Here is a 13980-nt window from a genome sequence, read left to right as displayed (position 1 = left end):
TTCTCGGTACAACCCTATCTCAAGGTAAAGTATTCTGTGTATTTTAATTACTGTGTGAGGTCTCCACTATTAAAACATAATCTCCTTGAGGGCTGGGACTGGTCCCCAGTGTTTAGAACCGTGTTTGGCTAAAAAAGAGTTTAATAAATGCTTGTTAGCTGATTGCTTCCATATCTCAGAAACAATTAAGCTTTTGATACAGCAAATGTGACAGTAATGATGTATAACAGTAGTACTCTCTAAGCTTGAAGTAATCTGTAATTCCTTGTGCATTTTTGAAGTCCTCTACACGACTAAGTTCCTGGAATGCACAGAACATATCCGTATAAAGTATGGTATACTTTATATAGGTATTTAGTAAATGTTTGCTGTTTAAGTTAGAATCCATCATCTAATCTACTGAACAGAAAATTGACTACTGTTGTCTGCAAACTTTACTACTAAGAATTAGTATGTAGAAATGTATTCATTACATAATCGGTTACTGAAAAGAACTCGGCTTTAAATCATTAGGGGAAGTTTCTGTTAAAGGTGAGTTTTTTTTAAATGAAGGATTCTTAAATAATATCAAATAAATCCAAAAGAAGGGAAATAAAGCACTTATATTATCTGTTTTGTGAACCCTGATCTGTATATAACTAAATTTTCTTAAATCCAGGCACACCTATATTATGATGTGATAAGTGTTCTGTATTGAACTGTGTCCTAGCTCCTAATAAATGGAAACCAAGGGGAGAAATTTTAGTTCTGAATACCCTCTGTATATGAAGCTAGCTGTTCTTCTGCCAAAAAATAATTGGTGGGAACAGGGGACAGGACAGTTCTGACTCTACAATTTCCATTCTTCTCCTCTCAATGGATGTTGTTGCTCTATAAAGACCTTCCTCCCTTCTTTCTTGATGAGCAGAAACAGGGAATTTGAGGTTAAGTCAAACAAGTTACAAAGACTTTGTGCCCTTTTTTCTGGCTCCACTCCTTCCAAAACTTCCAACACGTAGCCTCCTGACATATCTGTTTGGCCTTTCCCTGATCCAATTCCCAGTTAATGGATTATAGTATAAGAAGGAAAGAGGACAGTTATGGACAATACAAAAGTACAATATTTACAGAGTCCCAGCAATGTGGAGACAAGGAGACCAGAAAAATAAAAACTTCTCTTCACTCTGCAGTGACACATAGAAATACTTCACCCTTAAGGAAGGAAATGCCAAGGCATTTTTTCATTACTATTTTAAAGAATGTGAAAATTAGTATACAAATATCCCACAATTTAACTTGTGATTTTACCTCCATCTTACAGAGACAAGTTTGATTCTTCTCATTTCATCAATGCAGGAAATGCCAATTCTACCACTGTACTGAGGTTATGCTGACTCACTTAATCACTTAAAAGACTTTCCTCCTAAATGCTACCCATTAAAATATGTTATTTTTCTTCCCAAACATCCACTGGAATGGTTACTGTTTCATAAAAGTATCAAATTAATAAGAAAACAGTATCCAAACCCAAGAACTGATACTGCACACAGTGCACAAAACAGAAAGTACTGAAATTAAAATATGGGTAAAAATTTTCAACAAACCTATGAAGGATATTCATAATTTTCCAATCATCACCAACTTTTCTCTTTATCCTGATCTTCTGTGCAAGGGTAGAAACAGCTGCCAAAATTGCAGCTCCATCACTTCGTTGGAGTGCTGAGCTGCCTAAAACTATGATTGGTTTTTTGCCCTCTTGCAAGACCTGCACAAAAGAAACAATGAAAACAGTGATTTCAAAGGTAAGAAACACCTTTAACGTGTGTGCACACATGCATACCCACACTCCGCCCCCCCAAGGATAAGAAATGTTAAGAAACTGGCTATTAAAAAAACTAACTAAAATTTGCCTTTGCGACAAGATGTTCTAAAGCTTAGGTGAACTCAAAGCATACTATTTATTGGCTAATGCAGTGGTACAGAGATTTCTTGGTTTATGGTCTTAACCAATATAACGTGACGGCCTGCTAAGGCTATTGTGTGAAGTCTGAATAAATGTATTACTGTAAGAGAACCTGGTTGAATGGATGGCCTCCTGAAGCAATTTCTTGAAGGATGTTTGGAGAATCTCCCAGGTGATTATAGCTGTATGTCAGATCAACTTTAGTGCCTACAAGGGCCACCTTTAGGTCATTATGAAGCCAGCTGGAATAACAAAGACAATAAATCACAATAAAGCTTTAATTTTGAGTCAAGCAGTTAAAACTTTTTTTTATTATTGCTAGTCCAATCAATGTACAGAAAATTCTATGTGTTCAGAAAAACAAAACACCTGAATTTGCAATTAAACCCAAACCATTAAACATGTCAACCAAATGGAAGCATAAATACTGTTCTTAAGAGAACCAGGAAAAGTGAAAATAACCTGCATATTTTATTCTAAATTTTCCCTGCCCACACTCTCCTATCCCTCTTCTGCTATTCATACAGATGCTCTAGTGTAATTTATAAACTTCCAGCAAATAAACTGCTACTCTTTCAAAATGCAGTGGAAGAATGAAGGAGCTTTCAAATTATATGAGAAATACATGTAGTTTGCTTTATCTTTTACATTACTATGTCATATCACATTCTTTTAAACACTATAAGCCAATACATGATTTTATATAAATCACAAACACAGGTTTGTGTAGAAATATAAACAATTATCTTACAGAAACTTATTATATCTCTGGAAATACCAACCTTTTCCGAAGTCTAGCATTAAACAGGGGTGCCTCAAAACGTGGATTTGTACCAACCAAAAGGACAACATCTGCCTCCTCTACACCAGCAATTGTTGTATTAAGTAAATAGTTAGAGCGTAAATCTGTGCTGGAAACACAATATACATATAATGTTATGGAAACTGAAGTGGTAAGATGAGGGGAAGGGAATTTGTGACTGATTAAAACAATCAATTTTTTAAAAGCACATCATCTACTTAATAGAACTTCCTGTGAAGAAGATATGAAGTATTCTCCAAATTACATTAGTCTTGATCAAGTATTGTATCCCTCTAGAGCATCCAAGCTCCTACTGTTCTATGCCTGGGTCTTTGTCAAGGACACATGGTTATAGGGGCACATATATGTGTATTTATGAGTATTTTTCTTGGTCTTCCAAATTTAAATGATTTTGGGGTTATCTTGTTATGTTACAATTATTCACACCTAAAATATTTAAAAGATCCTAAATGAGACCTTTAAAAACATCTAGTTTATAAGGTGGCTCACCCAGCTCCTGCAGTGGGGAAGACTTCTTCAGTACACAAGGAGTCAGAGTCTACTCTATTAAGTAAATCTTTGATAGATATGAGGGCTTCTGCATCCACCAAACCTCCTGCAATTGCTGCCACATCATTGCCCTGAACTGTCTGTAACTAGAAATAGAAGAGAATAATATCAGTGAGTCAACACTCACTGTCTATTATAATAGGTTAGATAAAAACAATGAACCTAGCCATCATTCAAAAGTTCAAAGTTGAAACATTTTCTAGTAGAAAAAAAAAGTAGACCAAAGTTCTGCTTTTTAAGGTTAATAAATTATAAATTCAATACACAGCATGGCAGGGAGTCTTCAGTGCTATTATGTAAAATTGCACAAACTTTAAATATATCTAAAATGTTGGGGGAAAAAAATCAGAAACAAAGGTGATGTCAAGACCAAGGAAAATGATTCTACCTTGATGGGGTAGGACAGAAGCTGGCAGTAGTTTTGAACTGAGGGGTAGAAAATCCTCAATAGTGGTCCAAAGCATACAACAATTCCATTTAAATGCTGTAGCCTTGTCCATCAGAAACATAATTCAGGGAGAAGCAGGGAACCAGAGAACATTTCTCTTATTCTTGTATGGGTCCCTTTTGAAAAATTACAGTTACCAGAGTTTTTTTAAGCTCCTTACCATTCCAGCTACACGAGAGAGTGCATCCTCCCATGAAGTGTAAGTTAAAAGCCCTTTTTCATTTCTGACCATTGGCTCAGTAAGTCGTTGCCGTTTCAATCCATCATAGGAAAATCTGGACAACAATAATGATACCATTTATAGGTTTCTCCTAAAGGATCAATTATAACACTCAAGTTTAAAGACTTCGCAGAAGAAATGTGACGAAAGTACTGCACTGGTTAAAGTGTCCAAAACAATTTAGAACTACCAAGTGTTAAAACAATGTAGCCCACTTTTTGGAAATGAAGGACTAACAAACAGCAGAAACTATCTGTTTACTAAAACATTAAAATTCAAACTAAAATTTAGTATCTTCTAAAGTTCAGTCAACTCTGAAAATACACACTTAAGAAATCAGCTGTTAAACTGCAGACAAATTTTGTGAATATGTTAACAACTTGGATCATTTTTCCTTTAGAAGAATTTTCCTCTATTATCATGAATTTGACAAATTTCAACAAGCACGAACATTTCCCTATACAAAGAATACAAAAAGAGGACTGCATATGAAATCATGAACTGCTACTATGTTTAACATGGTAGTTAGAACATTTTCCTGTTTTTCTGTGATCACTTTTACTTACAAATATTTAACTTCAGTATTTCTGTTTAATCAATATTACACAGTGTAAAGTACGATCACATATTTCCAAATGGAAAAACTTAAGATTAAATTAGTTCTCCATAACTATTAGAAAGCACCTTGAAATTGCATTCTTTGCAAACTGTCCAGTTCCTATACAATAGCCCACATAGGAAATAATAGGGCAGATAGCTAATGGCAATCAAAAGCCACCCTCCTTTAGGTGTTTTGTTAATATCAAATATCTTGGTTTAAAGGTGTATGTTTGAAGTATGCCTCAATAGTAGGCTTCAGGAAAACTGGTGCAATTGCATATATACCTGGTTTTATCAGAGATCCATTCTTCATTGATATCTTCATGCATCTTTGGCAAAATCCTCATTACCTCTCCTGTCCTGGTGCTGACTACAATGTTACTTCCAACTGCATCCATAACATCGATAGATTCTGTCTTTCTGAGAAAGAAGAAAGACAGCCACGTTAATTTGTGCTGACTCCAACAAGGAAAAGTGAATTAGAAATTCAAAAATGAGCTTCAAACGTTAAGAAAACTGGTGTTTCTAATCAATTTCTGACTTTCTAATAATCAAATGAAGACTCAAGAGGGGTAATTTTTCAAAGTCTACCTGAAAATTTGGAGACAACTTCAATGATTGCCAGTACAGAAAACCAGCTTTGAAAATGACTAATTGTCATAGGAAAACAATGATATACCAAAAAGATAGAAAACAAATGCCTTTTATTTAAATTCATTATCTGTGGAAAGGCTTTCTGGATTTCATTTCCAAGTTCATTACAGGAATATAATATGCATAGGCTAAATATTATCATAGAATGCAATGTATGTCTCAAATTTTTGTTTGTTTGTTTTGGTTTTTTGCTAGGCAATGGGGTTAAGTGAAAACAATGATATACCAAAAAGATAGAAAACAAATGCCTTTTATTTAAATTCATTATCTGTGGAAAGGCTTTCTGGATTTCATTTCCAAGTTCATTACAGGAATATAATATGCATAGGCTAAATATTATCATAGAATGCAATGTATGTCTCAAATTTTTGTTTGTTTGTTTTGGTTTTTTGCTAGGCAATGGGGTTAAGTGACTTGTCCAAAGTCACACAGCTAGTTAAGTGTCAAGTGTCTGAAGCCAGATTTGAACTCAGGTCCTCCTGACTCCAAGGCCAGTGCTCTCTATCCACTCTGCCACCTAGCCGCCCATTATCTCAGATTTTTTAAGGACACTACTAAAATCTCACCAAACCAACATAACTGAGTTTAAATAGCTTTTAAGAGTACTTACAACACTTCAAAAAAAAAAAAGAGTACTTATAAATTGTTGAAGTGGGACAGGGATAGGAATGGGAAATGGAACTCTAATTTCATTGGTACAGAGAACTCTGGCACCTCCGAAATTTATAGTTTTAGAGAGTCCCCTAGATTACTGAGAGGCCAAGTGACTTGCCCAGGGTGACAGAATCTGTAAGAAGGAGAATTTGAACCTAGTTCTTCCTGGCTCTGAGGCCAGCTCTATAATCACTACACCATTTTCATTTTTTAAGTAATAGGTAAATAATGAGAAAAACAAATATAGTGTGCATGTGAAGATACAAACCTTGTTTCCCAAGGGCGTGCAGTAAAGGCATAGGGCTTAGATGTAAGAGCCCCTACTGGGCAGATATCAATAATATTTCCAGATAATTCAGACATGAACATTTTTTCAATATATGTTCCAACTTGCATTTCATTTCCTCTTCCTGTTGTACCCAATTCATCCACTCCTGCAATCTCACTAGCAAACCTAGTAGATAAAAATATGCCATCAAATCCTCAAATACAACATTATATATCTTTCCCCATTCATTAACTTTTATTAAAAAAAGAAAACATTTTTTTAAATGCCAGTTTATTTTTAAGAATAAGAACCTCCTTAGTTAAAAAACAACACCACCCCAAAGTGGCTATTTAACTCTCTATCCTACAAAGGACTCATAAAGAACAGAGAAACAAAATTAGAGACCAAAAATATAAAAAGTAAACCACTTAGCAGTCCCTTCCTTTGGCTACAGAACTTAAAAAAAAAAAAGATCTCCCTCAGTTCTTTTTCTTTTAGAGTTTTTATCCATGTCACTCATTTGGTAATTAACATTTTCTCATGACCTGTATAACAATGGCAACAACTCTGATTTATTTATTATAATCATTTTACAGTTTATGAAGTACTTTTCTTACAACCCCATGAAATAAATAGGGCATTTATAGATGAGACAACAAGGTTCAGAGAGGTCAGGGGCTTCACAGTCACAAAGTGTCAAAGCAGAAAATCAAACTTCAGTATCCTGGGTCTAAATCAGTGCTTTTCCTACCTTCCCACTTTTCCTTGTATTGTCTCACATGATGTAACTCTTCACATATTTAAGCCTCACCTCTTCAGCTAAACTGTAAGCTGCTTTGCACAAACACGTACCTGTGCAGGTGCAGGTATAAGTTGTCTAACCAAATGAATGGAAGCTCCTTAACAGGACAGACTATTTTCACTTTCTCTTTGTAGTCCAGGCCCGAGGACAACGCCTGGCACACAGTAAAGATTTAATAAATGGGTGCTGAATGACTATATCTCTACTGAGCAGTCTTTCTAAGTAAAAGGCACTCAATAATGTTTATAGATATTTGATACTGATTTGAAATCCAACCTAAGTTGAGCAAGTTGTTTAGGAATACCTGACATTATATAGTACTTTAAGGTTTGCAAAGCACTTTATACATATTTAGGTAATTTAATCTTTACAACAGCTCCACAAGGAAGGTACTGCAGGTATTATTATTATTATTATTATTGTTGTTGTTGTTGTTGTTGTTGCTGTTATTTTAAATTGGGACTGAGAGACTAAAAGAGATGCCCTCGATCACACAAAGAAGTTCTATGTAGACTGGGAGTACAGAGAGGACTGAACACCCATATCCCCATGTGTGATACTATTTCTATCATGACACACCAAGTCTCTTCTTTGAATTTCATCTTCTTCATCTGCATAATGGAAATATTTAGATCTGCCCTGCCTAGCTCACAAAAGTGCTGTGAAAATTTATGATCAAGTGACACTTCAGTACTTTAAGGATTTGTAATTTCATGGGTGAGGTTTACTCCTAATGCCTTAAACTTAGAATACAGTTTTCGACAGTTGCCGTAGCCAAAGAAAGTCATCCTAGCAGATAACCTGGTAGTATACGTGAAAGTTCTTTAAACACTGTGTATGTATATAAAAATAACATTATTGACACTTTGTCTATATGGCTTTTAGCTATTTCAAGGTCAACAGATAGAAGCCAAAGTTGCTCTAACAATCATATCATGTGCATTACTGTCTCTATGTATTGTCTAAACAAAGGCCACCTTTGTTTCTTTTATTTAAGTCAAGACTTAGCTTGAAATCCTACTTCCCTTCTATCTTCCACTTGGCCAATTCTGATTATTTTTGTACCTCTTTTGTTAATTCTCTTTTTATAATTCTCTTGCATACCTCTCATTTCTTTCCCCAATTTTTCTATGCCACTATTATTTTTTTTAATTCTTTTAAAATCTCTTTTAAAAATCTTTCTTTAGCTCTTCTAGGAATTCTTATTGGCCTTGTTCAATCTGCATTTTTCTTGGAGCTTTGCTTGTAGACATTGTCTTCTTCTGAGTTTGTCTTGATCTTCCCTATCATCACAGTAGCATTTTATGGTCAGGTTCTTTTTTGTTGTTTGCACATTCTTCTAGCCTGTTTCTTGATTTTGGATTTTACGTTAGTGTTGGGCTCTGCTCCCTTGGGAAGGGGGCAGAGGAAGGCAGAGGTCTAGCCCAAGCCTCTGTCTTTTATGTCTCTCTGCTACTTTCATAGGTCAGTCTGAAGGCCTGCAAGTTTTCAATGCTCCATGTTTGCCCAGGCAGTTGGAACTGCTACATCAGAGTTTTCTTGAATATTCTTTCTTTTTTGGTGGTTCCTAACGACTAAATTTTGTGCATAGGACTATTTCACTCTTCATAGCCTGTGTGAAAACAAATTGGATCCACTATCTTTTCTGGTGACAGCAATGAAATAATAAGCAAGTTTTCAACTAAAATTCAGTGCTTCCAAAATGATGTGATCTGAACAGAAGTCTGTTCACTATTCTCCTGGTCTGAGTTCTACAAGTTCCTCACCTGGTCTGGGTCAGTTGGATTGTACGTGGTTGAGTTTCTGTAAACTGCTGGCTCCCCCATGGTTTATTCTACCCTACACTGATTTATTCCATTGCAGGTTTATGTGCAGGACTAAAAGTTAGAACTGAGTGTCCCCTCCCCAACCCCAGCTCAGAGCCACACGGCTTTGTTTCTGGAACTTGGTTCTTATTCCACACACAGTTAGGCCCTCTGTCTCTAGTGACCACCTCCCTCTACCCTGGAACTATGACGCTGAACTGGATAGTGGATAACAGAGCTGCCAGATGGCACCATTCTTACTCCCAATGCTAGTACAGGGATCCCTTGGGATCTCTTTCTGCTCACGTGTTTAGTCTCCTTGCTATTCCTGGGTGCTAGGCTTCTTCCCTCTGCTGCTGCTGCAGTGTATCCCTGGCCAGCCCCAACTCCAACGTCTAAAGACCTCTCTATCTTACTAAGTTGCCTTCTATTGGAAAAATGACCCACTGTGATGTCTCATTGGTTTTTCCCCCATCAGAATTTAATTAGGTTCATTTTCTAGGTCATTGAGGAGGAGGCTGTAGTGGATCTTGACTCTGTTCCTCCCCATCCCTTACTTCCACTCTAAAGTCTTCTCTAATGACTCCAACCCAAGGGTCCTGGGAATTCTTGTAGACCTCTATCTGTACTACTCATTTGACACTGGGCATATATGTCTTGCATCTTCCCTATGTCCTATCTCCAAAATTAGATAAATTCCTTGATAACAAGGACCATACCTTATACCTTTCAATGTTCCTAGAGTCTAGTTCTGTTCTAAATAAAATCCCATAATAATAACATTAGAAAGAAGAACTGTGTATATCAAAATTATCTTTGTATCCTGGCTCATAACAACAGTGTTTTGTCAATATGGTTACCAACAAATTTCCTAAACTGAATGTATACTCTGGCTCCCATCTATGTAATGGCTAATTCTCTATGACAAAATTCCTGATTTTATGCTATATTGTAAATGAGGAAAGAAAAAGTCCACTAAAAGTTGCTAAGTTATTTATAATTATTTTCTCCTATTCTCTTCCCACTTTCAAATATCCCCCACCGATGGAACCACACCAAAAAGAGAAGGCATCTAAACTGTTACGCTAGCCACTAAAACAAACTAGCATCACTCAGGAAGATACAAGAGCTGGAACAGCGCTATCAATGAACAAACAACATCTCCCTCTTCCCCTACTGGCTCTAAAACAATTATTTTCATATGGTAATTCATTCTTTACTGAGGGCTTAGTTATAGAAGGGCTGTTTCAGGTCCAGGTCTTCAAGATGTAGAATGGCTTCTTGAAATACAGTCAAAATTTAAAAAATTATTCTCAGCTAAACCATTCGGAAACCTTAGCATTTATCAGGGGCCTTTAATCTGTAGAAAACTTTACTTTCTACTGTTATTATTCAATTACATTTTATAAATACTAAATGAAAGGAAATTAATGCATAGGTCACCAAAAAAAAAAATTACCTGATGCACCGAGTGCACTGTATACATCTAGTCATAATGGTCTTTACAAGAGGACCAATATTCTTGTCTTCCACAGCACGTTTTCCCTCTAAAAATCTGCTTCTATCACTGCCAAACATCATTGACTGGTCCTAGATTAAATCACATGAGACAGCTAAACCAATGCACCTAATCAAATCAAATTTGAGACAAGCTCAATAATTTTTATAGCAGCAGACTACATACCTGCAGATCACATTCACCTCCCTGATCACAGATAGGACAGTCCAGTGGGTGATTTGCTAATAAAAACTCCATTACACCTTCTCTGTGAGGGAAAAATAATGTGCAAAATTAAGCAAATAACTACAACATCCTGTGTTTACATATTACTTTTCTTTTCTTTTATTTGGGCAATTGGGGTTAAGTAACTTGCCCAGGATCACACAGCTAGTAGGTGTCAAGTGTTTGGTCTGAGGCCATATTTGAACTCAGGTCCTCCTGACTTCAGGGCCAGTGCTCCATCCACTATACCACCTAGCTGCCCCTATATATTACTTTTCACCCAAGGAAGTCAACACATTTCACACACACTTTTTCCCCAATTAATATTGACCTTTTGATCAGGAGATAAGGATGGGGATAGAAATCAAATCTATGATTTCAATGGCATATGGAATTCCCTATTAAGCAAACTCCCTCTACCAATACAGGATGGCATCTGCTTTGGCACTTACAGTCTAAAAGAGTTGCCTAGAGCACAGAGATGTTAAGTTATTTACCCAAGGTCACAAAACCAGAATGTGTCAAAGTTAGGTCTTTACATTCCTGGTTTTGGAACTGTTGTTATGCCATGCTGACTTTCTCGACCCAGAAAACTAAAAGGCAATTCTTCTTTAAAATCTTGCATCTGTCATTAAACATGAACCAACAGAACTGTCTATTATTTAAGTTATTCTACCAAATAATTTTAGTTAAGTAACCTAAAATCAGTAAAGGCACAGAGCTTAAAAACTTCATTGAAGAACCTAATTATGACCTGTGACAATAAAAATGGGCATTCATGTCTCACTTTCTCCCACAATTACAAAACCAGAACATTTGTATTGAGTACAAATAGATTATATACTATAAAAATGAGTCGGCAAAACTGCCTAAGTGTGCACAACAGTGGTAATTAAAGTTACCCTGCAATGCTCTCAGGTAAGCAAACTGCAGACTTACTAATACAAGCTGAGCAAACTACTTCTCTGGCCAACCAGACTAACATCTTCCCATGGCTCAATATCACCACAACCTGCTTCCCTGCATTGCCTTTATTCTCAGTGTCTGGGTCTTTCATCAACCATAAAGGACAACTTTTACAAATTTGAAGCTGAATTTTAGACTCATGGGATAAAATTTATAGAGATTAACACTCAAAGTATAGTAAATAGTAAAGTACCTTGCTTTCCTGGACTTCTCTGAGTTTGTAAGGATGTTCCAACCCTTCATTACCGGCATAGCACAAGCTGCTACAGGCTGGAATTTCAATGGGAAAACCCATTAACACTTGCACCTCTCTGACAGTAAAAATAATAAATTCTCTTTAGATACCACAATCCAATATTTTACAGAAAAAAAACCCCCAAGGCATTCGCAACCAGAAAACAAAGTAATTACATGACAAACATAACATGATAAATCTTATCTTGTGATCTTAGAAATAGTACAATTATCGTACAATGCTCTCTATTAGAGCATCCTTAAATCTTGGGTCCTAGAAGAAAATCTTCTTATTGGGATATAAAAGAACCATTAAAGTACTGTCATTTTTCTTAAACTTAAAAATATTTCATGGCCATTTCTTATTAATATCACTACTGCTAAGCTGTCTCCAATTAAAAACTGAAAAGAAAAAAACTCTTGTAACAAATAAGCAGTCAAGTAAAATGAATCCACTCAGTAGATATATCATCCATCACTTCTGTCTGAAGGGGAGTAAAGAATAAGTTCTCTGGAAACTCCACTGGTCACTGTATTGATGAGGTTAAGTCTTTTAGAGATCCTCCCCCCCCCCTTTTTGCAATTGGGGTTAAGTGACTTGCCCAGGGTCACACAGCTAGTAAGTGTCAAGTGTTTGGTCTGAGGCCAGATTTGAACTCAGGTCCTCCTGACTTCAGGGCTGGTGCTCTATCCACTGTGCCACCTAGCTGCCCCCTAGAGATTTTTTTTAAAAATAATGTTCTTGCACAAATACTGGTTCTGCTCACTTCACTGTGTTAGTTCATACTACCCAGGATTCTCTGAAACTGTCTCTGGGAAATTTGTTTTGATTTCGACTATCCCCTTCTGGGCAAAATCCACCTTTTTAATTTCTCCTTCCATCTCACTGTTTTCCCTGTTGAGTCTGATACATTTCTACACCAAACTCTTTGTGTGGGAGTTCAAACTTCTTTTGTCCATTTCAGGTAAGGGATTCATCTGATGCCAGCTCTTCCTACCTTTCTCTAGGTTAGCATACTCTTCTTTTCATGTACTCCAATTATAAGAAATACCAAGTTCCCATCTCTTCTTCCTCCTCCTTACAGTAGTGTACTCTGCCTCTTACCCTTCCTTTTCTTTTCCTTCTTCAAACCCTCTGAACAGAACCATTTGACCAAGTCTGCTTTTCTTAATTCTGTCAATGCCCTTTGAAAACATTAAGGTTTTAAAGGGATACTTGCTTTTTCTCCACATTAGAATGTTACGAACACATCATTATAGAGTAACTCCCAATTCCTTAAATAAATTTAGCTTTCCGGATTTCTTTGGACTTTTGTGTTTCTATCTCAAAGTTTCTACTCTGCTCCGGACTCTTTAACAGGAATGTTTGAAGTACTCTGTTCTATTAAAGGCTCTTTTTTTCCCCTGTAGTATTATAAGCAGTACTGTAGAGTAAGTCATTCTTGGTTGTGAGCCTCTTTCCTTTGCCTTTTGGCTTTTAATAGATGATGCCAGGTCTTGAGTGATCCTGCCTCTAGTTCGTTGGTTTTTTTTTTTTGCGAGGCAATGGGGTGAAGTGACCTGCCCAGGGTCACACAGCTAGTAAGTGTCAAGTGTCTGAGGCCACATTTGAATTCAGGTCTTGAATCCAGGGCGGGTGCTCTATTAACGGCGCCATCTAGCTGCCCTGGCTAGTTCATTGGTTCTTGAATTCCTTCTTTATGGATGCTTGCTGTACCTTTTCTTTGATGGGTGAGCTCCAAATTTTTTTCAGGGTAGATTTTTCTTTGCTTACTTTGCTTTCTGGTTCCAGTAGACCCTGGTAGTTTTGATTCGTGATTTCTTGAAATACAGTGTCTTTTAAATATAGCGTTTTTTACCAAAAAAAAAATCAGTTTTCAAGGAGTCCAGTTATTCTCACACAGTCTAAAAGTGGGCAGGTCTCTTGTAGACGCAATCCCAACTCCTATTCCATTTCCAACCTGTGCTAGCTCACCTCTCCTTCCCCCTCTTCCCTTGTGCTCCCAAGGGCTCACCATTTTGGTGGCAGACTTAGTACAGACACCTGATTATCTTAGCTCACTGAAATTGCAAACTACTCAGCTCAAGCGATTCACACTAAACCCTGCCTCCTGAGTAGCAGGGATTAGAAGTTGGCATCACCATGCCCAACCCAATGATTCTTTTTTTTTAATTTAGCATTTTATTTTCCCCCAGTTACATGTAAAAACAATTTTTGACATTCATTTTTAAACTTTGAGTTCCAAAGCCTCTCCCTTCCTCGCCCACATTGAGAAGGCAAGTAATTAGATA

At 36.7% G+C, this 13980-nt stretch overlaps 1 protein-coding gene across 1 annotated transcript in view; it reads right to left on the bottom strand.

Moving 5' to 3' along the window:
• Window positions 1–13980, bottom strand: part of NDUFS1 (NADH:ubiquinone oxidoreductase core subunit S1) — a 32372-nt gene that overhangs the window by 9074 nt on the left and 9318 nt on the right. The window contains exons 5-14 of the mRNA XM_020972819.2: window positions 11648–11724; window positions 10450–10531; window positions 10225–10355; window positions 6159–6344; window positions 4868–5002; window positions 3923–4037; window positions 3255–3400; window positions 2725–2853; window positions 2055–2184; window positions 1584–1744 (exon numbers count right to left, since the gene is read on the bottom strand). Coding sequence (XP_020828478.1) covers window positions 1584–1744; window positions 2055–2184; window positions 2725–2853; window positions 3255–3400; window positions 3923–4037; window positions 4868–5002; window positions 6159–6344; window positions 10225–10355; window positions 10450–10531; window positions 11648–11724 — 1292 coding nt within the window. The remainder of the gene's footprint in view (window positions 1–1583; window positions 1745–2054; window positions 2185–2724; window positions 2854–3254; window positions 3401–3922; window positions 4038–4867; window positions 5003–6158; window positions 6345–10224; window positions 10356–10449; window positions 10532–11647; window positions 11725–13980) is intronic.

Source organism: Phascolarctos cinereus, unplaced genomic scaffold, assembly GCF_003287225.1.
Source record: "Phascolarctos cinereus isolate Bilbo 61053 unplaced genomic scaffold, phaCin_HiC Scaffold_7;HRSCAF=346, whole genome shotgun sequence".
Taxonomy (NCBI): Eukaryota; Metazoa; Chordata; class Mammalia; order Diprotodontia; family Phascolarctidae; genus Phascolarctos; species Phascolarctos cinereus.
Note: the sequence above shows the minus strand (reverse complement) of the source record. Positions and strands in the feature narration are given on the sequence as shown.